Source organism: Lepidothrix coronata, unplaced genomic scaffold (assembly GCF_001604755.1).
Source record: "Lepidothrix coronata isolate B3197 unplaced genomic scaffold, Lepidothrix_coronata-1.0 Scaffold52, whole genome shotgun sequence".
NCBI lineage: Eukaryota > Metazoa > Chordata > Aves > Passeriformes > Pipridae > Lepidothrix > Lepidothrix coronata.
Window position 1 is genome coordinate 2,790,897 of NW_016690232.1, and position 27,652 is coordinate 2,818,548.

Here is a 27,652-nt window from a genome sequence, read left to right on the forward strand (position 1 = left end):
TTAAACTACTCCAGCTAGATCTCCAGGGAAAGTCTGTCTGGATCACGTGTTAACCACCGTGAGAGTTAGGAGATGATTTTCAATTTTTCTCTCCTTTGTAGTTAGGTTAGAAGACAATGGAGTGGGGCCTGTTTCCCGAGGATATTTCTTCCCACAAGCAGAAACATTTTGGTTAGGAATGTTACTCTTGTTCACAGTATTTTGGTTTAAAGAAGTACTAATTATGGTGCATTATTTGTGAACGTTCCCAAATTGATACCATCTGCAGATTTCGTATGTTGATGAGTTTCCTATCGTTAGATGTGCCCTGTCTTCCCAGTGGGATTGAGAAAGTGAGTGTCATCCACAGGTCGGTGTTCCCTTGGTTGTAATCACCAGCCCACACAGTCTGGTCTGTTTAGAAGATCCTTCTCTGAACAGCTGATTGCAGCAACCAAAGGCTATGTCACTTCATTCTGATGCTCCTTTATATCAAATATCACGTCACTTGAGTACAATCAGGCTGTAATCCAGACTGAAATTTCATGCCTGCATTTTTTTCCATAGTGACTGGAACCTGTATCCTGTTTTACTCAGCTTTCTGGAGAAGTTCCTCTCAGATTTTAGTTGTGTACCATTTTTGTGGGTGTTCAACATTAAACATAATATTTGACATGAAGCTGAAAATTAAATTTATACTGGAGCTCATAAAATAAAAATTTATTGGTTTTACCACAGCCTTTTTTGTTGTATTTTTTAGTAACTAGTTGTCCTAGTGAATGCTCATCTAATGAAGATGTGCAGGGTATTTGGCCAGTGTAAGTAATTAATTGCTGAAAACCCCCTGAAGATTGGCAGTAATTGGCTCTTCCTAATTAAACCAAATGAGGAGACTGACGATGGAACTGCTCTGTTCAAAGCAGTTTTTTTCTGGATGGTGTAAAATTACAAACCATGGCAGGAAGATTGTTCTGCTGCAGGTACAAACCAGAATAATGCCCAGTGCTTGCAAAATGCCTTCTTTGCTCAAAGGACATGGAACTGAAGAGAGGATTTCGGTCACCAGGCATTGAACCTACATCTTTTGCTGACGTTGAATTCCTCTGCCATTTCCTGTTAAACCAAACAGCTTCATCTGTACCTCACCCTAAAATACCACGTGGTGATTTTTGACAGGAATATGATGAGGAATGGGCTAAAAAAATCCAGACTGAGAAATTCCGATGGCACAACTCTCAGTGGCTGGAGATGGTGGAGAGTCGGCAGATGGATGACAGTGAGCAGTACCTGTACGGTGACGATCCTATCGAGCCCTACATCCATGAAGGGGATATTCTGGAAAGGCCTGACCTCTATTACAATGCAGGTAAGGCAGCACCTATTAGCATTCAGCACTAGGATTGCCTCTTCTGTGTTTGGAGTGGGAGCTTGACCTGGGGCTGACTCAAAGGACTCAAACCAGGACAGTTCCCTTCCGTGGCACTGGGAGCAGCGCTGATGCCAGCCAGGGACGGGCTTGACCTTGTTAGGGTGTCAGTGATGGATTGAGGACTGTATATCCATGATGTTAAGAAATATGAGTAGACCTGTCTCAGGGAGCTGATGGACCATGATGATTGATTTGAGTAAAGGTGGCCCAGCCCTGTTGTTCACACCTATTTCTTGTGGCTTGTTTGCTCTGCAAACACAAACCTTCTCTCATCCCTGTTAAATTCACAGCTATGGGATTTATGCTGAATTTTGTTCTGCCTAATGTGTTAGTTCTGTAATGGAATTTTTATTTCAGGTATTGATGAAAGACTTCAGTTGAGCCACGTCAGACTTGTAGACTCCTTAGCAGATGTCATCATTCTGTGACTTTAATCTGTATGATTTTTGCTCTTGTGTGTCTAGGATCTAGGGAAGGGTGTGAATCTCTTCTGTAACTACCTGTTGTTTTGGTATTTTTTTAAGTTCCTTGTATGAAAAACTTCTATTATTTGACAATTTAAAGAAGCTTTAAAAAATACCCAAATTATTGTTAGGAAGAGTCATGTTTTTGTTTGAGATGAACCTTAGTAGGTTTTCTAAAGAAAAGAAAAAGACAAAGACATTTCTTATCATTTGGCTTAATCCTATTAGTAATGCTCAGTGGCACAGTTCTGGGCATCTCAAGTGGAATCTGCTCTGTCTCTCTCCTCCTGTGAAGATTTTGTAGTTACTAAGAAAATGGAAATTGCCCCACTGGATTAAGGTACTGATTTATCTCGTCCAGTGTTGCCAGCTGTTTCAGAGAAAGGTTTGAAAAACTTTGCAGGGGACAACCATGAAATAATTTGCTTACTGGATAAATGTCTTCATAACTTTTCATAACTAGGAGTTGACTTATCCTCTCGAACTTGTGGTTTTAGATCCTTTTCAAACTCCTGGATGACTGTGTGTGCATGGATTTTATTTTATTTTTTTTAATTGCTGGGTTTGAGACTGTGTTTTCCATTTTCCACAGAAGTGTCCAGTCCCTTGCCATGAAGCATGAGTCACAAAGCTCTATGACTCTGGATGATTTTGCAGGAAGAGTAATTAGAAAAACAAAACCACTAAACCCCATAATCTTCACTTGTAGTTGCTGCAAGAAAATAGTTATGCAAGATTTCAGTAGCATTTCAAAAATTGTTCTCAAAGGATATCAGAACTTAAATTTTGTCTTCTACTTTTGATGACATATGTCAGGCATAGCAACTTGCCTCTTTAGTGTCATATTTTTTTTGTACTTTGAATCCTGTAGCTTTATCTTGCTCTATTAGAATTTAGCAGTGGGAGCCAGGTGTTGTACCCTCTAAGGGTCTTTTTTTACATCAAGTCTCCACTGGGCTTCCTAAAGTAAAGATGTGCCAACCTGCCTGTTGTAGTCTCCCCTTTACAAATCTTAATTGCTTATTTCATAGGGACTTTTCCCAATAGTGGGAGCTAGAAATGGAATGGCACCAGCAACACTGAATTTCCTGGATTTTAATCATTTGTTACAGGCTTAATGTTATTTTTTTTTTTTGTGTTGGAATTGATATTTGACCGGAAAGGAGAGGCAGATTTCCAGTGATATGTTCTGCAGATGTTTGAAAAGTGCCTTGTTTTTAAAGATTGCCCTTTTTTAAAGAGTAGGTGATTATATTCAAAATACAGGTTCACTTCTCGAATTCATTCCAGCAAGTGTCAGTAATGGTGTGCTTCTTAAATCTGCTGGACTTAGACTTTTGAGATGTGGCATCTTGAAAGGGACACAATATTCCTGTGAAAAGGCTACAGGTTATTCTACCAATTGGAGCAGGTATTTGAGTTTCCGAAGGACAGAGCATTCCTTAGTTAAAAAACCCAACAAAACCACAAATCTTCATACAGTAAGAAATTCAGTACTTGTATTTCAATTTGATAATTTTAGAGTTGGCCTGCACTGATGGCTGACACTCAGTAACAGTCCCACTTCAGCCCTAAGTGGTTCTCTAGTTCAGTCGTGGCGAGATGAGTTCTCTTTGCAACAAGAGACCGATCGCTCTCCTGCACAGTAATTTGAACCTACAGGGAAAACGTGGCAGAATCTCTGAAGCTGCCTTCTTGAGCTCAGTGTCTCTCTTGCTCTGAAAGTACATAACCTAATTTATGTTGAAATGTACATAACAACAGATGTCCTTTAACTGTGTAATCACATTATATGCAGCTGATGCTCTCCATGTGCTTTCGTTTTCCTATAAATTCATGTGAGCCATAACTCTGAGTGTTATGGTTTGACTGTTAACACTCTTGATTGAAGACACTTTAAGTAGTGGTAGCTCTAGCCTCAGAGTTAAAACGTAGTGCTTGCTTTACTAATATAAAGACAGATGTTATTTTTAAGTCTCTCTGCTCTCAGATAAGTTTTAACTGAACCTGACTATTTAAAATGCATAGTCACTTGAATTGATTGGGTTTGATCTGAAGTGCTGCAGGTATAAAAGCCATAATGTTCCTCTCCATTTCTCAGTAAAAAATTCAGAACAGGTGGTGAGATAGGAGGCAAACTTGGTATGAGTGTAAATAAAAGCCATTTCAGCTGTCCTTTCTCTCGTTTGGACATGTTCTATTCGTATGATACCACAGAGCACCAGTGTCTCACTGACCATGCTGAGAGGCAGCAATATCAATCTGTGCCAGATCCCTGGCCTGTCAAGTAATACTCCTTCCCATACTGTATACACATGTGTGCAATTAGAACATAGCCATGTACAGCAATCTTCTGCTGCTCAAATGTGGTCTGATCATGGCTGGCAGTTTTCATTTGCGATCTGCTGTGTGGTATTCAGTCACTTTCCCATGAGGTATTATCTTCTAAATGAATCTCTGCAGCACCTCATCAAATGTCTGGTCGAAATCTAGATGTGTCAATTCTATTCCTTTTATCACTTGTCACTATATTATCTTCAAAAAAACATCAGGTGAATTCATAAAGCACAGGGAGATTTGTTTGATTGCCAGCGTCGTCATCTCTAAGCCCTTGTGTCTGTAAAGTAACTTTCCACTGCTTCCTGCACAGGCAGTTTTAGGAGTTTTGAAACCACAGAGGTTAAGCTAAGTGGCCTGTGACTCCCTGGATCTTATCTCTCTTTCTTTAAAGTGGAATGGCATTTGTAACTTCCTAGTCATTAGAAATCTCTCTCTTCCCTCTTCTTAAACTATTAATGTATCAGTCTGAATGTACCTGTTTCTGCCCTGTTTTTATGGGGGTGCTTTCTGCTGTCCAGGTCTGGAGTTTCATACAGTAATGGAGACAAACTGATGTAAGGGCTGTTTTAATCAAATAGTTTGGTTTTTATCTGATTAGAGCCTAATACTAATTACCAAGTAAGAACTGTGCCCTTAATATTAACAAGGAATGTGTTTTGTGAATGGGAACAGGAAAGAGTTAAGCTGGGCTCTTATTCAGCTGGGGTCAGTTCACTGACTTTACTTCAAAGACACTCTGGATTTACACTGATGTAACAGAAGGAAAATGTTAGCTCCTGATTTTCTTCTTTTCCTCATAAAGCAAGGAGAGACTCAAGCCTTTAAGGAATACTGCTGGCTTTACAAGTGTCTGTGTCTTCATATGCCAGTGTTGTAAAAGAAGCACAAGAAAACTAACTTGTGTTTTGAGAGGATATATGAAAAGCCTGCCCTTTTAAGAAAGAGCTCTGAGACATGAAAAGATGGGCGAGATAAAAGAAATAGGTTGGAAGTTGCTTTCTTGGTTTTCTTAATGAGTTTGAAGGGATGCAGTGGTGCAGGGTAGAGTTTGAACTGCTGCTGCTTTTTTACTTTTATGCTGGTGACCCAGATTAATGTTTGGCCCTTTTAATTACTTTTTCTCTGGGCTTACTTTGATGATGGGAAAGACAAGATCTGTCTTGAAATAACTTTTACAGGCTTAAGGAAGAAGGGCTAAGAGAATATTTCTTTGGTACAGCATTTTTCAGGGCAGTAGGCTGAGCTCCTTGGAATCCACTGGGGATTTCTGGTGCTTGAAGCTGCTGGTTTTCTGTATTATTGTTGATTGATGGTCCTCACAGAAATATTGTAAGTTGCTGATGAATTCCTAAGACAAACCAGGACAGGTTGTGTTGCCCACTTGCCCTGAAGTCATGGTCCTTCCCACAGTCACTGTATCTCTCCTCTTTTCACAGATGGCCTGATAGCCCCCGATGGCGCGGTGAGTCCGGATGTGTTTGGGGATTACCATCTCCAGAATGGAGACCTGGTTGGGCAGCATCCCTTCTCTGGCAAGTAAGTTGCTCTTTGTGAAGAATGTGTATCATCCAACAGTCACTGCTCAAGTTTCTTTATAGGGCTTCATTTGGAGTAGTCAATGATTCTTGCCCCCATAAGCAGTAGGAATGGTTTACACTGAAAAAGCAGTTCTACTCTGTTGTCTGGATGACATGTTTATTTTAACATATTAACATTAGTGTTGTAATGCATCATAGCTTTCCAAAAGCTGTAAAATAGAGCAGTAACACTAGAACACACAACTAACTGCCATAATGACCCATTATGACAATTAGTCAGATGCTCTTCAGATGTTGTTGGGAAATGTCTAAAGAAAGACTTGAGATGCTGATTGTCTAGAAGATGCTTGTTTCCAATAATCTTAAATTTAAAATAAGTTTCTCAGCTGCCAAAACTACTTCTGTGGGCTTAGGTTTTTTTGGTGTTTTTCCCTTAACCTAAGTCTCCTACTGAGGGCACTTGGAAGATTTGCTAGATGAGCAAAAGACATTGGCTTGACTTTTAGGAGATGTTTCTCTGAATTCCCCCCCTGGCCAATGACCTCTCCTTCTCTGAATCTAGGCAAACTGTTCCAGTTTGAATTTCTGAGTAGACTTCTCACACGAGTTCAAAATAGAAAAGACTCATTTCCAAAAATGAAATCTTCATGGATCCTGTAATGTTTAGGAAAAGCCTTTTATAGAGCATGAATTATGTGCATTCATTAGCAGCAAATATTTCAAACACTTGTTAGTCAAGGTACAGAATTCACTTTAACAGGATGCTCTCTGGACACACCCAGCTCTGTGGCTGAAATTGTTCCTTTCCAAAGGAAGAATGTTATTTTCACCATTAACAATGTTAGTCACCATTTGTAAAATGTAAGTAATTTACAGTATGTATAGCTAAAGCAAAAGAGATTTTTCTCTCTTACTTTGGTTTCTTGTAATTGTTCAAGGGCAATGGACAGTTACTCTTGTTGGTTTATTCTACCTGTGATGCACCAGAAAGCTGAACATTGAGCAAGGGTGGAATGGTAACATTTTTAAGGACAAATTAAAGTAAATAACATGCTCAGGAAAAAAAAGCAGGACTTGAGATGAATCCTCTAGAAAAAAGTAAGTATTTCTGTTCAGTAAGCATAAAGTTGAGACTAGTGTGCAACCCTTTGCTTGGAGCCTGTGTTTGGAAAGGGGATGCTGGCACTCATTGATTCCAAATACACAACCTTCATTTCAGAGCATGCAGGTGACAGAGGAACTGAGGGAAGTGTGAGCTATGGGCTCCTCTTGCAGTCTTAGTATGTGACTTAACCATTTTCACCTTCAGAAGAGACACATAAACCAGGAGGTGACAGATTCTTTATAACCAGAACACTGTAGGGTACATGCTCCCAGCAGTCTTCACCCCTCTGGAGGTGTGGACTCCTTTGTTTCCAGTAAACATAGATAAAACCCCAGTCAAGATACTCTTGTTTTGCCTGAAAGCTTTCAGCTGGGACAAAAAAAAAATCTTCAGTGTCCTTTGTTAAAAGTTAAGGTACATCATAGCCTCAAATTCCAGTCCCTTATCAGGGAGTTACATTAGCAAGCTGCTTTTTAATTGGATTGTGTTCCAACTAAAATAAGTAACAAAATACATCTGGTGTATACCCAATTAAATTGTTTGTAGAATTTTCTTGTGTGTTTTGAGGCATTTTGGAGGCTCACCTCCAGGAAACAAAAACTGCAGTTTGGCTCACAGCAAACTTAGTAATTGCCCATTGATGGTTGCCTCTGGAAATACTCAGATTTCTCACTAGAATTCTGTTTTCTAGGAAGGCTTCTTTCAATATGATTGCTCCATGGATTTATCTGCAGTCCAGACACACAGTCTAATTGGAAACAGTGTGGACTGCTGCAAATGTTCTGTCCTATTTGTAGCAAAGCAGGAGTGAATTGTTTGATAGAATAGATACTGGCAGTTGAACGGCGAATCCTCGTTTTCAGATGTGTGTCATTATCTTTCTGAACTGCTTGGCGCCAGAAGCCAGGATTTCCTGATGCTTAGACCTAATGTAAAATGCATTAGTGCTCCAAGGCATGAGCCATGGAATTGCCAGTCCCATGAGTTTGGAGAGTAAGACCCTCCCTTTTCCCAAATTTGAACTGGTGTTGGAAGGTAAAACCATACGTGCTGGAGAGCCTAATTAAAAATAATAGCAGCAAGTCAAGGCGCTTTTTATGTGTTATATAGTGTACATTTCAGCCATACCAAAACATAATTCTAGGGTATTTTTATGCTTACAGTTTAAAGCTAACAAGAACCTTATGTCAGGGATTTATTTTTAACCAGTTCCAGCCTTTAATAAATCAAGATTTTTGTTATAAAAATGGTTCATTTTTCTATTATTAATATTTGAATATGTTTTCAAAACTTGTCAAGAGAACTGAGTTACAATTTTCATAGACAATTAGCAAGTCAGTTAACAGTTATGTGTTTGAGAGTTCAAACAGAGATAGCCTAATAATGAGTAGATACAACTTTTGTTCTTTTCATTTGTTATAGTTTTTTTATTTGTTATACATTTATTTGTTGTGCCTGTGTCTTCTGGTCTTTGCCTTTTATATTAGGCTTTTTAATTCTGTAACAGAAACAGTTGTTTGGTAAGTTCTGGAGTCTCTGTCATGTAAGACCATCCTGTGAATTTTGAGGTAGGTAACAACCATGAGCTGACTTCTTTCTACTCAGCCTTGAATAATCTAATCCTTTCTTCTCCTTTCTGCATTCCTATGAGGAAGAACAAGGATATGTTACCTCTTTAATTTCTCTGAGGCTATTTCCTGTCCTTGCAATGTGCTCAGACTGGATCAGGACTTCCCCTTGCCTCCAAGACTGCTGAACAAGTCAGCCAGAAAGTCCCACCTTTTTAATGCTGAGAAGCTGAGTTAGTGTTGGTCTGGTGCCCCCAGTGCATTACCAAGGCTTAAGTGTGTGTGTTCTGATCACTGACTCCACTTTTTGGAGCCAAAGAAATAGTTCTATGAGAAGAGGTTGTCAAGGACCACAACCAAACTCCAGTTGTCCTGAAGATTTTTCGATGTAAATGATGTTTGGTGACACTGTGCAAGGAGCTCAGCCCACCCCACCTGCCATCCATCGTATTGTTATTGTGCACTGAGCAGCCAGTGACAACCACGGCCTTCCTTGGCTGGGGGTGCTAGTTCTGGCACAGCTCCAGGGCAGCCTCTGCATTGCAATTCCACCAGGGTACATTTGGGAAAATTCGGGGGAATTGGAGCAGCAGTTCTATCCAAAGGTGCAATTGCTGAAGTGGTTGACTCTCCTGTAATCCAGTAGGGATATCACAACCATCCCCTGTGGAGTCCCTGTTCCAGGAGACACTGGACCTACATACCTAGACCTGCTGCACAGTCTTAGGCAGATAGGGAAGTGCTTTGTTAAAGCTGAGTAAAACAGGAGTTTAAAAAAGTTAAACTGTGTATAGGGATCTGCACTCACTGGGTACCACACTGGGGCTGTTCTCCCTCCTAATTTCTTAAGAGGGAAACATGAAGTAACAGTAGAACATCTGTTGATCTGGGGAATTAGGTGGAGTACCTTAGAAGCTGTTTTTCCAAGACATTGCCTTCCTTTCACAGGGTTTCTTGGACTTTCCTTCGAAACCTGGAGTAGTTACTCTCAGGAGTTGGGAATGCCGCCTCACAGGATCAATTCCTGCACTGTGAAGTACAGAACAGCTTTGAAGGGAATTGTAAAAATATCTAGCCCTGAATTCATTTTGTAGATTTGCTTGCATGCTTGCTACTCTGGACATGTCCACATCCTGATAACTGTTGTTTCTGTTACTTGTCATCATGAAGGAGAAACAGCACATAAGTGAAGACCTGGAAAGTTGCCATTTTTTTAATACTGCTGCCCTAATTTTAGCAACCCAAGGCACTGTCAGAAATAGAAATGCTTTGTTTCTGATAGTTTAGCTTGTGTGTTTTATGAAGAATTTTAGTTTACAGCTCTTATTTCTGAGCTATATTCTTATTGGAGTTGTACTGTTATGTATGATGCCTATAAATAGAATTATTTCAGGATCTAACATACACAGAAGCGGTGATAAAATCCATAAACAGCGTCTCTTGTTTTCCTCAAAGGTTTGGAGCAGAATGCAAACAGATCGTAAGGTATGTTTTCCATTCAGCAGAAAATACGTGGCTGAGGAGGTTGTTTTGACAGCTTGTATCCAGGTTTTTTTCATTGGCTAGGAAAAGACTTTTGTGATTAGATTACCAGCTTTGAATCATCTTACTGTCTCTCAGAAGCAGATGGGCATTAGGCATATATTTGAAATTTTCATCTGTTATTAAAATCTGCATTCAAGGCTCCTGGTTCTGATAACTCTTAATACTGAGTGAAAGTTTTATGATTGTGGCAAGCAAAAAATCCCTCACCTTTGGCTGATGTGATGACAGCTTAGTGTCTGAGCCGCAGGGGATAAAGACCAGCTGAAAGAAGTCTTCAAGAATCCACGGTCATTTATCAGATTTTAATCACCTTCTGGAGACTAATTACTCTCTTAAGACACAAACATAATAGTGATGGCTAAATATCTTATAATAGAGATAGCCACAGTATTTTTCTTGCCCTTTGGGGAAGAGACCATTTTTTAACCTTTCCCGGCTGTAACTGGTACAAACTTGGAGTGCAAAAATCAATTTTTGGTTAATATCTTCATCAGAGTTCTCAAATGTTCTCAGTCTATAGCTTTGAAAAGGTTAATAGTTAGGAATGCTACAGCCAGCCAAAACTTTTTTTTCTTCCCAAGGAAGTTTTCTCCAGTACAGGATCCTTTAACCTCGTTATAAAATGTAGCAGAGCTGCCATTGCACAATCCCCGTTTTCACTGAGACAAGGTATTTCTGTGTGTGCTCACATCTCTTCTCAACAGACATGTGACTGGAGCTTCTTCCCAGGAAGCAGTGAGGTTTGGCATGTCAAACACAACCAGTTTTATGGGGTGACTGTCTGTCTCTCTCCTTGGTGGAACATCTTTCCTTCTGCTTGGATTTACAGCCCAAAACTTTAACTGCATTTTTTCTTTTTGCCATGGCAGGTCATTGTGATACTTTGTGAGCTCAGTGTCTGGAGCCAGGCCCTTGCAGGCTGCTCTGCACTGGCTTCAGTGGAGCTGTGGCTGATGTTGCCAAGTGCCAACGTGCACAGCCAAGCTGTGGTGTCTTAAGTTGATGGAAACCACAGTGTTGTGGGATGCAGTAACTTAATACCTGGCCTTAGGTCCTGGTGGGAGCACGGGGAAGACTGTTACTGTGACTTAGCTTGTCTCTAGCTGAGCTAACCACATGTAATGTCTGCATGTGCTAAAAGTCCACACTGAATGGCGGGAATGATCATATCCACAGGCTTTTTTTGTTTGGATACCCTGATGAAAATCAGATGGGAATTGTCATGGAAGAACAACTGAGGTCTGTAGCCTTCCATTCCTGTTGATTCCTGTGGTGTGATGGTAACTCTCAGTCGTGAGTCACAGCTGAACAGCTTGGGTCCAGGTCAGGTCCAGGAACTGCATCAGGTGCTGGCAAATGTGAACTTTGTGAATGATTAGCAGAATGTTTTGAAGTGGTGTGACATGTAAGTTACATCCTTCAATGACATTTATAGCTATATTCCGTATAGATTGTAACTCAAATGTAACTCATCCTCAGTTACATTTGCTGAAGGAAAGGACTGGAGGAGTTGGTGAGCCTGCTAGGGAGTGTCTCATCCATCTTGTATTTTCAGTAACATTCAGCACAGTTTATTTAGAAGTTGAAACGTTCCCTTCCCAGCCTTTCAGGATGTAAGTGCCATCTTGCAGGCTGTTCTGAAGGTGAAAACTAGTCCATTAGCAGAGAGTAGCAATGAGCTGCCTGAGGCCACCCTTCACAGCCATCAGTGGCAGAAGAAACTGTTTCATGGTCCTCAGAAAAGTTAGTGTAGATGTTCTCATGTGGAGTCTATGCTGCAGTAGAATTGAGACTACCCACATGTCTCCGTCCTCCTCATTTGAACAGAGGCAGTAGTATTTTCCTGTCTTAGAGGTGACATGTAGTGAGTATAAAATCTTTTAATGAAAAGAAAAGCGAATAGAGTGTAAATTAATGTTACAATATGATTCTGCTTTCAGCTATTTTACCACGGTGATGTTTCTACCAGCTCTGTGCATTGCTTTTTCTTTTCCATAATTAAACTTTATTTTAAAAACAATGCCCAACTTGTTCGCCTTTGCAATATGTTCAGCAGGGTTGTACTCAGCTTCTGCCATTTGGACACTATTTAATTTGCATTTCCCAGGAGAATCGAATTAGGTTTTATTAGTAAATTGGGCCTATAACTTTGTAGGCAGGTTTTATTAGTTTATCACACATCAGTATTAGCAAATTGTAAATCCCACTGAAACAAATTCAAAAAGGCCTTAAAGAAAAGCTCAGAACCAATGAAGTTCCTGGACACAAATAAGGGAGTTTATTTTGGTTGTTTTGTGTCTTTTTTTTTTTTTTTTTTTTTTTTTAATCCCACAAAGCACCTTTCTTATCATACTCTGTTGTCTTAACTGCCTCCATGTTTAATTTTATAAAAGTCAAACTGAACATGATCAGGAAAGTTTCACTAATTGTATAGTAAGGATCTATATGGCTTGAGATAAAGCACCCTGGGAAACAGGAAGGGAAGTTTCCTTTTGTGCCCCAGTGCCTTTACAGGTGGTACATATGCTGGAACTGAGATCCTGCAAGTAGAAGACAGTAATAAGGAAGTGGGAAGTGCTGCCTTTAGGAGCGTTTCGGACACAGTCTGGGATGAGCTTATTCAAAGCCTTCACTTGATTGCTTCAGGTCCTGCCTGGATCGTGGCTTAAGACAAAATTCACTGTGTAGTTGTTCTCCTTCAATACTTCAGTTTGGGAGAGGTGCTTCCAGAACAGGAGTGCTTCATCAGTAAGAGCTTTTGAATGGGAGCTTGAATTTCTTTGTGTCTTACAATAATTTGTTTTTCTTTGCCCTTTTCCCATTTTTTGGGGGTAGTGATCGTATTCCTGCTAGCTGCTGCTTGATTAGTTTTTTCACACTGTCTTCTCAAAGCCTTGTTTATAGAAATACTGCAACCTGCCCATACTGTAATCCAGTTTAGGTGTCACTGATGTGCATCTCACCAAATTTGTCTGTTCCTATGTGGACTGCTACTGTAGCATTTTTGAAGACCGGGAGTCTGATTATTCCAGAGGGCTAAGATTTTGCTCTGTGGCCCATATTGACCAATGAGATTTTTCCAGAATTTGGAGTTCTGTGCATACTGCACCAGTGAAGGATTAGGGCCCAGCACTGCCTGTAATTGGGGAATATCCCTACCAGGAACATATACTATTCATATCTAATGTTCAATTTACAGCAACTTTTTAATGTGCTTGGGTGCTTATTTGTTGTCAGTGTTCTTAGCCAGTATGAGGAGAAGCTCCCAAGCAGCTCTCTGTGTATGCCCCCCACAGTGCAGCACACAGTCCTTGCCCCAAGGAGCCGATAGTCAAGGCAGGCAGGGAACCAAAGGTGAGGAGAAGGGAAAGTCAGGTGCCAGAGCAGAGCAGGGCACTCGAGTGCTCCCTCAGTGCCCCGGTGACCAGACCACACCACCTCGCCAAGGTGTGTGGTCTGGAGTCGGGAAGGATCGTGTTGCACTTGTTTCATTTACTGTAAGAGTAGTTTAATTGCTCCCAACAATTGCACCAGTATGCTGAGAGATGAAATGGCTTGCTGGGGAGTATTTTAAAGGTGCAGTTTTTTCAGCAAGTTGCAGATGCCGTTTGGGAAGAGAGTTAGTGCTGAGGTTTTAATGCTCTTCAGCTCTTTTGGAATACAGGATACTTGGGCCTCTTTCACTTGCAGTTGCCTCTTTATTTTACTGTATTCCACCTGCAGTTGGCCTCATTTAACCATCATGGTTTAGGTGACTATTAGGAATTTTAAAAGAATACCAAAATGCTGTGGCAGTTAGCTCAAGTCCTTTGGAATGTCTTACCAAAAAATCCCTCAAACCTGGCTCTGTCTCTTCTGAAATGTAACATTAATTAATTCCCACGTTCTGTCTGCTGCTCTTAGTCCCTCCAGATGTGCTACTAGGAATAGACTGGCTCCCTGGTTACAAGCCATCTGGGCTCTGTAAACTGATTTGCACTTATATTAAACAATAAGTGAACAGAATGCGGAAGAGTTATTAAAGCAAATGTACATTGCTTATAAATCTCAAAGTAAAATATTAAAATGTAGTAAAGGGGAATGGAATGTGCAAATGAAGACCTGCTTGTTTTTAATGAGTTTAGCTGTGACCTTCTCGATTTCAACTAAAAGAAAAGAATTTTATTTTTCTCTTTAAAAAAATTTAAAAAAAAAGAAAAAGAAACTATAAAACTGCTTACAGAAGTATCTGAGACAAAAACAAGGAAATATAATGTTCTAAACTTGACTGGTCCAAACCACTCAAGCTGCTGTGACAGCTCATAAAACTGAGAGTAGTTTTTAACTGGACTCTGTTTTACATTGCCAGAGTGAATTTTCCTTGCAGGAAGTAGCCAGAAGGTTTATTTAGTTTCCAGACTGCTGCTTTGATCTTTCCATTCTGTCACTTCTCAGGTTACATAGCCCTTTTTCACTGCAGTAAATCTGCAACAGTTAATGAGAATAAAATTTCCTCCTTCTCACTGATCGCATGCTGTTAAATGCCAAACCACAGCCAGCAGCATATTTGCAGAATTCGGCTGCACTGTACAAAAACAGCACAATCAGTTTAATCTTGTTGGTTTTGTAATTCATTTTATTGAGCTTTTCTTTTTCAAGTGACCTATTTTATCAAGACAAGTGGTTGCAGGGCCAGATCTGGAAGAAAGATTTAAAACTGCAATAAAGTGAAGGGTGTTTTGTATGCTGGGTATAAGCATGGTCACAGGATTCAAAATTAAACCTACAATGAGGAGTTTTAAAAAGTCCCATATATCAGTGGGATATTTCTTGTGGTTATTATCTGAACTGAACATGTGCTGTGAACAAGTCTCTAGCATAAAAATTAATATATCAAATTAATTTCTTTGCCAAATACTTCAAATTGTTTTGATTCTAAAATCTTATTCTGATTCTGCATTTATCAGTTTCAGCCATCCAACTCCAGTGACTGAACCACCCTTTCTCTTCCCTCTGGAAAACAAGACGATGTTTTTATAACCATGAGATTTAAAAAAATAATGAATAAGTTAACAGAGTTTATTTGCCTTATATGGGTTTTGAGCTTTGTAAGGTTTGTTGTTTTGTTGTGTTTTTTTTTTTTTTTAAAGACTCCCTGGCCAACCTTATGGTCTTGAAACATTATTCATTCATTTAATTAAAATAGATTTCTTTTTTTAGCATAATAATGCTACCCCAAGGTATAGATCTCCCAAGAAAATGTTCCTTGTTTGTATTTGTATCTGCCTTGTTTATCCAGTGTTATCCCTAAGAAAAAAAAGCCAGTATGAGACTTCCTTCTTTGTTTACACTAAAATCATTGCTGATTTGGGATAAATTTTGACAAAATTTCACCAGGGCCCTGTGTTGATAAACAAAAGTGGTTGAAATCTGGATGATCGTCCGTGGTGGTAAAAAACATTTAAAGTTTATTCATGAGTAATAATGCTCTGACTGCATTTGCCGTGTGCGCTCGAGCGAGCGCTGCAAATCCCCCAGCCATGGTAACTTTCAGAGAAGGCTTTGAAAGCTTTTATTGGCTGCAGCTGGAAGGCAGAGCAGAACAGATTTTTTTGACTCTGCCTCCTTCCCTCCCTCCAGCATCTGGATTATCATCCCCACTGAGTTGCCCAGTTCTTAGTGCTGAGCCTCACAGGCAGCAGGACTGTCGCTGTGGCTTCTCCGGGCATTAGTGCACAGAGGGAACTTTTGTCCCCATTTGTGTGGAAGCACAGAGCTGAGTGGCAGTGCTTGGGCTTGAGGAGTTTGTATAAATATAAATAAAGGGATTAATTCTCCAGCTACGAGCCCTTCACTGCAGGGCACAAAACAGTTGCATTTTTGTTTCATCTGCTTTTTCCAGAGTACATTTTCACAGTGACCTGCTCTGTAATGTAGCACAGAAACCAAGAAACACTTCCCGTGCGGAAATGGGAAGGCTAGTGGAAGGCATGGACCAGATCCCGGGCTGATCTCACCAGTGGCACCAGTCATCTTTAGGAAATGGCCCCTTCAGGATCCTATTCTGCTCAAACTGTTGCCTGAAGCTTCTTAGTACACAGTCTAACACTGAGCTTGCTGGGGAGGCTTCAAACCTTTCCAAGCCAGACCTATTGCTAGTTTAGGTTAAGGCAATGTACTCTTCAGTTTATGGAGTTGACAGATACACTTTGGACTGTGCAAGGAGAGAGGGGGAGGAAAGGACATCTTCCTTTTTATTGCCTGCTCCTCAGGGCTTTTTAATTTGTTTGAGTTCTTAATTAATTTTTAAGAAATGGATGTATCTAATCAGTGGGTTTGGCCAGTTGTTGAGCCAAGAGCACAGAAGATGTTTCTGTCAGGCTTATAATGGAAAGCCAGAGCCCTTGGTTTCTGTTCCAGCTCTGACTGTGCACTTGACCTTTTAACAAATCCTGTAGAGAATGGCTGATAAAATCCCTGTCCATGTGGCAGGGCTGTGAGCCTGGCTGAAGGAATGCTGCAGGAGCTATCCTGATGCCCTGCAAAGAGACAAGATGGCTCTATGAAACAACTGGAGTCTTTGAGCTGCTGTTTTGTCCCCTTGCTGTACTGTGGATTGGTTGCTTTTCTAACAGGGCAGAAATGGCCTTTTTTTTTCCTAAGGAGTTTTACAGAATAAGCAAAAGTCTTTTCTGTTTATGTCAGTCTAATTAGAGCCTTCTTGTTACTGTAGTTTGTCATTTGGCTGTCTTTAATGTCTGGGGTGTTTTCCAATACTCCAATGGGAAGCTGAGGTCATGGAGAAAAGGCGCAGCTTGTCCAGGATCACACAGCAGGTAACTGCCAGAGCAGGAACCCCAGGCTGCGTTCACAGAGCAGGGATGGCAAGGGCTGCAGCTCCCAAGCAAGGCTCTACTGAATTTGGCTGAGCAAGGTCATTTGGCTTTGGTTTGGTGCTTTCTTACTATTCAGTTTGGAAATTATTTTTTTTTTAATGTTTCCCTCCCCCAGTGGATTTTGGCGTGGTTATTGCTTGATGCATAGCTGGAGCCTGACACAGAAGGCACAGTGCTCGTTTCTCCACCATTGTCAGCTTTGCGTTTGTTTATAATTAAATGGGAAAAACAGCAGTATTGTGCTGAGCTACAACTGGGCACCAAGTCCAGAAGCAATTGGAAACTTTAAGTCATTAAGTGCATTGAAGAAAGCTGGATCACATGGAAGGAAAGACATGATCAAAGCTGTATCGTGATGCACAAGGGAGCTAAAGTATTGCACAGGTTAACTTGGACACTTGTGAGCAAATACATCATTACTGGTTAAGGAACATTTATATTCAGTGCTAATGTAGAGATGGACTTGGTACTTGATGCAGTGTGCACAGTCACTGTCTCTGCCTCAAAACTCCCCTCCTGCTTGAGGGCTAGAAAGCATGGAAAAAAGGCTTCAGAGATATGGAAGAGAAAGTTGGGGCCATTAGAGGCAGAATTTAAGAGACTTGTGGTTTATAGTTTAACGTCATTACCAGTAGTGGGAGAATCTACAGTTACAGGACGTTATATAAAGAAACATTGTTTTTTCCTAAGGCTTCCTCAGTTGTATGCTTTCTCCATAACCCATGGTTTGTGCTCTTACTCTGAAGCACAGAAAATTTATGGTCAGTGAAGGAGAACCAGAGGTAGCTGGCACGTAGGAGTAAATAGGATCATCTTCTTGATTGCTAGACTCTAAGGAAGGGAAAAAGCAATGGGCCTTGTGCCCCTTTGTGATGCCCTCTGCTCTTTCATGATGGGTGGTAGGAGAATGGGATCCCATCCAGTGCTTAGCTGACAGGGAATATCAGCAGAAAGGCCGCAGAGTCCGTGGGCTTCACAGGCTCTGAGCCTTGGCTTAGGTGTGGTGGTTCACTGGTACCTGCAAAGGATACCATCTCCTTACCTAAAGATACCATTAGAAGCTGGAGGGGTGTGTTCTGTGGAATTCAAACCCATTTCCTGCCTCCTGTGCTTGGATGCACGTGGTGCCTGAATCCTCACTGTCTGATGGGTCGAGGCCTGGGTGCCCCCAGCTCCCCTGCTTTTCTGTACCCTGCTCTCTGTGCAGGGGAAACCTGTGGATGGAGGGAGGGAGCTGCAGCCTTTACTAACCAGCTCATTGGGCTGGCAGGACTCTGTCACATCCCATACATGATTACACTGCCCTGCACTGCAGTCCTTGTCTCAGACCTGCACTCCAGCACCTCTCATCAACACTTCAAAAACAAGCAAACAAAACCACCCACTGAGATGAGAGAAAAAATATGGATTTCGCTGCTGGCAAACCTCTGTGTCTCTTGTTGACAAGTATAATCAATAAACTGCATTTCATTTGTGCAGATTATAATACTGTGCTTGTCTGGAGATTAGAGACTGGAGTGCCACTCCTATGGCTCGGGCACCTTCTGAGGGAAAAATATAGCCTTCAGTATTCATCTCAGTGTAATGTCTTTTTGTCTGTTATACGGGGAAGCTTGAGACAGCATTGTGGAATACGGGGGTTTATGGCATGGGAGTTTATAAGAGAATGCAGGATGGTAACTGTATGGTACCAACAATGTGAGTAGATTCACAGAAGGGAAACTTTAGGACTTCAAGGATGCACTGCATGAAGTTCTGAATGCCTGGGATGAGGTGGGGGATGACTTGAGAGTGAAGACAGTGCTTTTCAGAAACAATAATACCTGGTGTGTAGAGAGAGAAGGTAGAGAGGAAACAGAGAGGTTGCTATGAACTGTACTTATATCAGGTTTCTGAAAGATGCTCAGAAATTTTTTGGTTCAACCTCCATTCTCTGATACTCAGGAGGAGTTTTGAAAAGCTGCAGGTGTGATCAGTGGCAGGAGGAAGAGTGCCATGTGTGTCAGCAGGGGCTGCCTGTTCACACCTTCACGTAAACCCTCTCAGCAGCTCATTGGAGCACCAGAACTTTGGGTGGGATTCCTTCATTTGGACTTGGTAGAGTAGCTGATGAGTTGAGAGCTGCAAGTAATGTTTGGTTGGTCTTAGCAAGGTCAGAAGATCTAGGGAAGTATAAATTTACAGATTTTTTTTTTTAATTTAAAATAGATTTTATTGTTAATAAAATTATAAAGCTTATATCCCTGGTGAGTAGCTGAGGGCCTCTGAGCCATGAGTTATTGTTGATGCAGAGTAAGGAGGGAGGATTGACAGGGTTTTATAACAGGTTTAGGATGAAAAGAACCTTAGCTCTGGTGGAAGCACTGCATGTGTTTAGCTTGAAGTTCATTTTCAGTGGGCAGTGATTCCAGGGTGCTTTAATTTGGGGCAGAAAAGGATGAAACTTGGGCCCTAAAGTGTGAGCTCCTAAATTGGTACTTCACCCTTGAAGGCTTTTCCTGGGCTGCCTTCACCTGAATGGGCAGTCCCAGTCTTTCACTGCACACTCTGGTACAATCATTGCCATAGTTGTTCGTGCCTCTGTACAGGCCTGCTTCCCAAACTGTTTTTTTGCTGGGATCGCTCCAAGATCTGTGGATCTTCCTGGCGGGGGTTCAGTTGGACTTTAAGGGGTTACTCATGACCAAGAATTTCCTCAGTGTTGCTGGACTTGCCTTTCTGAGGCCCTGCTTATGCCAGAGGAATTAGTACCTTGGAATTAGGATCCAGTTTTAGAGCACCCTGTCAGCACCAGCACAGGCACCAGTGTGAACACTGGTGTGGACAGGCTCAGGTGTCTGTGGCTCAGGAGAGCTCTGCGGTCACTCTGCACCCAGGCGCTAATGACCCAGTGAGACTGCTCAGAGCCTCTCCTCTGGTACCGTGCCCTGGGGAGCAGCACAGGTACCTGCAGGGAAACCCCAGCAGAGGATTCCTGGTGGAGTGCTCTCTGGGGGAGCCTGCCAAGTCTTCCAGACATTCCGCAAAGCCTGTCTAGTCCCTGGGGCTCTGGGGGCAGGAGGGAGTTAAGGAAAGGAAGTATTTTGTGGGTACAGTGGGACACTGGCTGGCATTTCCTGTTGAGTGGGGGGACACAATCGTTCTTTACATCTTAAATTATGTGAGAGCACCTAGGATCCTACATGGGCATATTAACTTGGATGTTATGAATCAGAGCAAGCATCAATAAGCAGAGCTGTTAAGAAATCTCTCCTCACTCATGCACATCAGGAACATTTTCCTCTTCGGCATGTGTTCTTCAGTTCCCCAGCAGTACAAGCAAATTGGAAAGTTCAGCTGTCATTTGGGGAAGGTCATAGATCACACTAGCAGCCTGAGTAATCCAAGAGGTTTTAAGTATCATAGCATTTAGTTTAAAGTGAAATTTGCTCTGACAGGGGCTGGCAGACCAATAGGAAAAAGAAATATTTGTGCTTGGAGAAGTGCATGTGTAGAGACCTCAAGTATAACTGATGGCTGGAAGTGATTTCAGTCTAAAAAAAACAAATCATTAAGAGAGTGCATAGGGGTAAAATACACAGTTCATATTTTAAAGGGTCTCAAAATGAACGAGCAACTGAGGTTAGCAGTACGTAGTAATTAGCTGGGCTGTTCACTGTTTAACTCCATCAGCCCCAGGCGTGGGGTGAGGTTTGCACAAGCACAGGGTTGTGCTGTGCCCGTGGGTTGCAGGCGCGCGATGCCGAGAGACAGAACTGCCTGAAATCACTTGCACAGTGAGGCAACGGCTTAAGCCATTTATCTGAGGGGTTTGTTGTGGTGTTGTATGATCCATATCCATTCTACACTGCAGGGGTGCATGCACTTCTGCTAGGTGCCAAAGTGAATAGGGGTGAGTATTGGGAGGAAAAAATACTAATTCTGGGATGCGTATTGTTGCCCTAAATGGCATAATTACATGTCCTTAACTTTTTAGGAAGACAGGCTGGTACTTGCTCTGCTCAGCACTGAGTTTCCTGGTAGATGCTGTATCATAAGGCCAACAACACATTTTTCCTAGGAGCAAGTTTTGAACTCGATTGCTGGTATAAATTTGAGCACACATGGCACAAATCATGATCTCAGGCCAGTTGTTACCCAACAGTGTTTACAGCTGCAGAACTACCATCTCTCCTGGCTCTCCCCTTCTGCTGTTCTTGGCAGAAGGGGCAAGGATTCATCAGGACTTTGTTTTTAAACCCGTCTCCACCTTGGTGGGTTATGCCCTTGGCCTGCCAGCCTCCTGAGCGAGCCAGACTCTGGACTCAGTCTCCAGGCACGTGTTGGCTGCTTGGTTGTCCTACCCCTCCGTTATCTCCTGGGCTAAGGAGCCTTCCCTCCAACTATGACAGGCTCTGTGCTGCAGCCTGCCAGGGCAATCAGTCCCACAGGCAAAGCTGGTGTGCTTCAAGAGCACTAACGTGTAAAAAGCCAGTTTTTTTCAAGCATGGTCAAGCGTTCATTTACTTAAGAGAAATATTTAGATAGGAGAGAGTAGTGATTTGATCAAGGTGTTTTAATGTGATTTTCTGTTCCTTTTTTTTTTTCTTTAGCTGTCCAAAGCAGTTATCAGCTGATCCATCTCTTCCAGTTTTCTTCAGGACACTAACATATGTCTGAACCATTTGGAAATAACTGATACTCCTCAAAGTTTAAACTCTAGGGATCTTTACCTAATTACTTACACGTTTATAAAAAAAAATATTAAAAAAATGATTTGCTGAGAATGTGATTGAAACCATATTTTCCCTGCTCTTGTTATCAATTTAAATACATTTAGAAGTTCTTTGAATAAGGATTACTGAGCTGGAAGTGGCTGGAAGAGCTCAGCCTCCAGCGATAGAGGCCCATTGCCACCATGTGGCTCAGGGCGTTATTACACCTCACCCCAAGAAGTCAGTGGTATTTTAGTTTGGGGTGTATAATGGAGGGACTAAAAGAAGCTCAGGACAGGTCTCCAACTCCTGTCTTTGTTGTGTGCCTCTCTGCCACAGTAAACCCGAGGATGGCTCCTTCTGTCTCTCCCATGGGCCAAGGCATGTCCCCTACAAGCTTGACTTGCAGTCAGCAGTCTCAGGCACCCTCCCTCTCCTCACTCAAACATCATTCCAGAATGAGCTTTTCAGTAGGGAGCAGAATTGCAAAAAACCCTTATTCTACCACACTAGTAATAAAAGCAAATTACCACAACTGACATTGTTATAGTCACAAAAAACAACATTGAAAGATAAACCCAGAAAAGCATTTTCTGTTAAAATAGCTTTTCGTTATAAATCAAATATAGATGTTTTAAGGATGTTTGGAAGACAACAATGGAATTCCTGAGTTTGAAGGTAGCCTTAAAGGGTTCTGCTTCTCTGCAGCGTTACACATGTAACTGGGAACTTGTAGAAACACAACAGAACCCGACCCTGCACTTCCAAATCCCTCTACACCTTCTTTTAGTATGTTATTAATTCCTAGCACTGACAGTACCAAAAGAACTCCAAAAGAATTGATGTTTTACGGTAGTTCTTCAATTGGTTTGTTTTTTGGACTGCCAAAAATACTACTCATCTTTCTGCTTGTCCTTGTTGGCTTGCTTGGAAGAGCTTTGGGGTCTCTGTTGAGACATGGGCCCCCAAGGGCAGCCCATGCGAGGTCTGTCTGTCAGTCCTTTGCATGCTGGAAATCAGGAACAGGGAGGAGCAGGGACCATTCTCTGGCTAAGGTGAGTTCACGGTTTGGGGTTTCTGGAGATAAGAGTGAAACACAAAGTAACAGGATTTCTCTTAATCCCCTCTTTCAAAGCTTCAAGCCTCATAATGAGAAAGCTGTTGTTTGCCAGGTACAAAGGAGGCAGCTGGGGAAGGTGCCTCAGAGGTCACCAGCTCATTTCCTAATGAGCTTGAAAAAGAGTAACAGGACTTCAGAGTGGATACAGGAAAGAACCGGTGGCCAGAGGCAGGTGTGGAGCCAGAGGAGTGCGTTCACAGAGCTTTGCACCACTGCAGGATACACCACAGCCACTCTGATGCTCTCTGCTGTGCTGAAGGCTCTGCTCAGACTGATGGCTCGGTGTAGGAGGTGGGGACAGGGGCACTGCCCATTCAAATACCCACAGGCAGACATGGGAATGCAAAGCACTTCCAGGACATGGCATTTCTCGAGGTATTTTCAGATACACTGGAATGATTTTCTCTGCAGCTTGGCTGTTGATTGTGTCCCTTCCCTCTCAGAGGACAAATCTCAGCCTCAGACTTTCCACCTTCACCTGATTATTAGAACATCCCATGAGTGAACTAGTTTGCTGAGAAACCAGGCACCAAGGATCCTTTTCTAGGACCTCACTGAGACACAATCCGGGGAAAGTGCCTTTGTGAGGACAGAGTGATGGACATGGTCCCCCACCACTGCAAGCTGAGCCCTTTCAGTCCAACTGATTCAGCAGTGCCAGCTTCTTGCTGAGCCAGGGCCTGGGGCCCACCCATTGTACATCTTCTGGAGAGGTCATTCTTTCCCAGCCTTGCCTGTTGCATAACCCATGTTCCATATGGATAATTGGCAGTAATGAGGTTCAGCTTTTCCCCACTCCAAAGGCACTTCGGTTCTTTGTGTTTTGACAGTCTTCAGAGGGGAAGTTCAGCTCCTTTCAATGCATCTTTAGTCAGAAAATAAATCAGGATCCTTTTTCATTTGTCCCTCTACTGAAGTGGAAGTTAAGAAGTGACATAACTATGAATAGGCAGTAGTCCAGTGTCTTAAGCAATATTCGTTTTTCCTCTACCTCCTTCCTCCATGAGAGTTACTGTGGAGCATGAAAAATGTGCCACTTTTCCCTATGCAGTTCTTGCATTTTAATATCTAATTCATTGCTGTGGTACTCTTTAGGCGTAAGGGATTTCTCTTAAGGGAGACTGTAGGTGCTATTCTGTATGAAAAATTAATTATTCTGTCTCATTAGTACATAGCCTTTCAGTATATGAGGAATGCTTTCTGCCATTTGGCTGCCAACCTTGTATTCCACCTGAAACACCATCCTTTACTGAACTATGTTGCTGTGTCACATCTTCTCACTTTCTCCCTTCTAGCTGGTGTTTTCCCAGGCACTTCAGAAATGTACTGAAGGCAGGGACTGAGGCTGTTCAGAGGTGCTGTGTAGGGCAGGGTTACAGTGGCCTTTGCCAGAAGCGTGCACGAAGCCTTTCCTGAGGGAGAAATCCAGTTACAGGAGTGAAGTTCTTGGCCAGTAAGTCCATACAAGGATGGAAGAGAAGGGGTCTGTCTCTTCTGGGATCTCCCGTGGACCTGAAAGCCTTTCCTCAATAGGAGTTGTGTTGATTTCTCTGCAGCATTTCTTTTCCCACCGGGGAAGAGGAGACAGAGGAATGCTGGCTAGAAAGGGAACATGAACATGGCTTGCAAAGTTGCCTCAAAACTCTGGCAGGAGGAGTTGGAGACACCAGCCTTAGTGTACCTTCTCTGCCGTACAAAAACCTGCAGTTTCTCTCTCCTTGTTATTTTGTAGCATCGGAGTTGATGGATTCGGTCAGTCCCCAGGGGTTCCGGGCCGCCCGGCGACCGCCTATGGATACCGCCCGGATGAACCGTATTACTACGGCTATGGAGCACGGTGAGCGCCCCCAGCCCTGGAGGAAGCGGGTGTGCCTGCAGCACAGCTCTGTCCCTTGGTAATGCATGACTGTACCACGATGGGGCGTCACTCTGTATCCTTTGGCATGTGTAGCTCCAGTTAAACGTAGCCTTTCTGGGTCCAGTGTGTTGTTAGTGACAGTGTTTATTCTTTGGTTGCTCTTTGTTATTATTTTTGTACAGTATTCACTCTGTGACTTGAAAGCAGGAATTGGAAACTACTGGACTGGAAAGTGTCACATTATGTATATCAAGCTACTAATTTAATTTCTATTAAACATAAAAACCTGTGTGGTCAGCAGTGGTGAATATGTTTCTAACCAATGTTTCATGTGTTTTACAAGACATTTAAGACGAGTGCTCCATGTGCAGTGCGTTTAACATGGACTGTTTCCCTCTCACACTTCAGTCACAGGAACACTGTTAAGCCCCAGCATCTCCTGGCACTGCCCCGACACATAGTTTGGACCGAAGTCCAGCCCTGGGTCTGAACACTTTAATAATGGAAAGATGGCACAGATTCACTCCCTGGAGCTTCAGATATTTACAATCTGGTTTAAGTGCTTGAGAACACTTAAAATTAGAAACTACACTACAACAGAATACATTTACCATAGCGTTTAAGCAGAGCTCTGTGGGCTGAGAGAAGACAGCCACACCCTGAGGGCCAGCAAGAGAAAAACACTGTACCTTGGTTCAGAATCCAGATGCAGAGCCTTTCTCCCAGCTTCCCCATCCGGAAATACAAATCCATCCTGTCCTGCTCGTTCATGGGGCTTAAGCTGGATCTAAGCACGGATCACTGAGCAGCACAGACAGGCCAAGACACCTGCACGCTGGGCTCACAGTGCAGGGATTGCTTAAAGCCAGGTTTTGAAATACACAACGTGCAAACAGAGTTTAGGCTGAAGCTGTTCTTTAGCTGTGCACCCCCAGCTAACAGACACAAGAAAGTGAGGGAAATGCCCTCTCTGCCACAGCCATCAGGGCAGTTCAAATTTTCACTTTTTAAAAGAAAAGCTACCTCTACCTCATCTTTTTTTCTTTCATTAATGGCTTTTGATTTGCAGAATTGTTCCTCTGCTCTTTTCTCCCTCTTCTATGGCTTAAATGGAAAGCTGGCTTGCACTGGGGGCTGATCCTACTAAACCTGTTGCCATAATCCCATAAGACTGGGGTCTGTGCTGGGAAGGTGATCTTCAAAGGCATGAGCTTGTTTAGGAAGCTGACAGACTATTAGTCTTATACTTCAAAAATACCTTGGAAATCAAGGTTGTTTTGAAACCTTGCTTTACCTTTAAAAAGTGTGCAGGTACTTTTGTAAGCACCGTTACTCCCCGTGTTTCATGCTTCATGACTGGAAACAAGGCTAAAATTAGCCATGGTATTTCTTACCAGTTTTCAGCCTCCTCCCTGTGCTGGCTTCTTGTTCCTTGCTTCACTCACTGGAGGTAGGTGGAAGAAAAGCATTGCCAAGATTAACTAGTATTTTTAAAATTATTTTCTATACCATTTTAAGCTAATTTTTATGCAGTTTCTTAGAACGCATAAGATCTCACTAGAAACATGGCAGAAAACTGGAATTAAACTAATGGGTTTCCAGTGCTGTACCTTTCTAGATGCTTTCCTTTGTTCTGAGGCCACACTGGATTTGGCCAGCGGTTGTGCTACGTTTAGTCAAAAGCTTTCAGATACTTTTATGGTTATAGCTGTGAGAGAAATTCCCCAAACTGCACACTCAGACTCAGGCTTTTCTTCTGAGACTGGCACTCGCTCCTCAGGCTTTTCCAGAAAATTAGTGTGAAGTTATTTAAAGCAGTTGCCCTTCTCATGGAATGTGTTTTGAGGGGAAAACAAAATGAAGTGGGTCCTTGGAGTATATGCAAACTATCAATGAAACTGAAGGAGCCTTTAATTGGAAGCTTCAGGTTAACGAGGAGCTGCAGTCGAGCTCCAGCGAATGGGTGGGTGTCTGTAATTGTATTACAGCTGTGACCATGCTGAGAATAAATGGCAGTGGAAAAATCTCTGGCAGCATTTTTAGTATTCAGTGTTAGGAGTTTATGAGAAAAGAATAAAAGATCAAGTATTTGTAGCTTTGCCTGGCAGCAGCTAAGAGAAGAACATCATTTATCTGCAAGCAGAGCTTGGTAAAAATTACTCAGCACTTAGTAGCCTGAGGACAGAGCCTGCTAGCCAAGATGAAAAACAGCTGTGCCACTGCACTCTAAGGCAGGAGGGAGGCTGATTTTCCCCTTTAATTACAGTTCCTGAGCCAGAAAGGGAGAAAAAAAAGATAGGAGCACATAGACTTTTCAATCTATATCACATTTCCTGTGGGTGTTGGAGGGAGCCTGGAGAGTCTGACCTGTTTAATTATATGTATTTATGGATTCAGTCCCTGGGTACTGTATCCTGTATAAAATGGGGCGAGGAGGGATCTGCTTTCTTTTAGCAACTTGTACAACTTTTGTCCTTTCCTCTTTTTCCTGTTTCTCTCTCTGACTTTGTAAGGCTCCTCTTTTCTTTCCCTACAGGAGCAATCCTGAACCATCCCAGGAGTATCCTCTTTCCCAGCCTGCTGCTAATTAATTAATGAGTTTGGTTAGGCAAGTGTTTTAGATATAATTAGGCTGTAAAGTTAATAGCACAATGAAACAAGCATGGGCTGAGAAGCTCATAGGTCTGGTAGCGATTACAGAGGCTTTGTGCAGATGTACAGGCTCGTTTCCGTGAGCAACGGGCTCAAAGCAGCCGCCTCAGATCGTGTGCTAAGTTATTACTTGTACTACACGAGTATTTAGGAGCTTACCAGGGCAACAGGGTGGGGAAAGCAAAAGTAAACAAATATCCTCATCCCTGAGAGCTCATGAAGGACCTGATTCAAGGTCTTTTAAATATCCAGGGGGTGTGGAGCTGTCTGCTGACAGTTTCACATGTGCATTTCATTCTGAAATCAGACTGCCATGATTCTAAATGTTTAGTTTAATCCATTCTGGATTAAATGAAACAGGAACAAGATGTATCTACTTCTGGAATAAGCAGGACAAGCTCTGTTTAGGTACAAGAGATTTCAGGCCCCTCTGGCAGGTTCTTTAGTGGAGTTCCTGTAATAAGGGCACTGGTAAGCTCAGATGT

The 27,652-nt window shown here is 42.2% G+C and overlaps 1 protein-coding gene across 3 annotated transcripts in view; it reads left to right on the forward strand.

Annotated features, from left to right (window-relative positions):
• KIFAP3 (kinesin associated protein 3) overlaps window positions 1–24,812 on the forward strand; it is a 66,338-nt gene extending 41,526 nt beyond the window's left edge. For 2 of the 3 annotated variants that reach the window (XM_017815862.1, XM_017815863.1), the window contains exons 18-20: window positions 1,156–1,345; window positions 5,649–5,748; window positions 24,390–24,812. In XM_017815862.1, coding sequence (XP_017671351.1) covers window positions 1,156–1,345; window positions 5,649–5,748; window positions 24,390–24,498 — 399 coding nt within the window. In that variant the 3' untranslated portion in view covers window positions 24,499–24,812. Of the gene's footprint in view, window positions 1–1,155; window positions 1,346–5,648; window positions 5,749–6,688; window positions 6,849–24,389 lie in introns of all 3 variants that reach the window. The other variant, XR_001874974.1, reaches the window with a different exon arrangement.
• The last annotated feature ends 2,840 nt before the right edge of the window (window positions 24,813–27,652 follow it).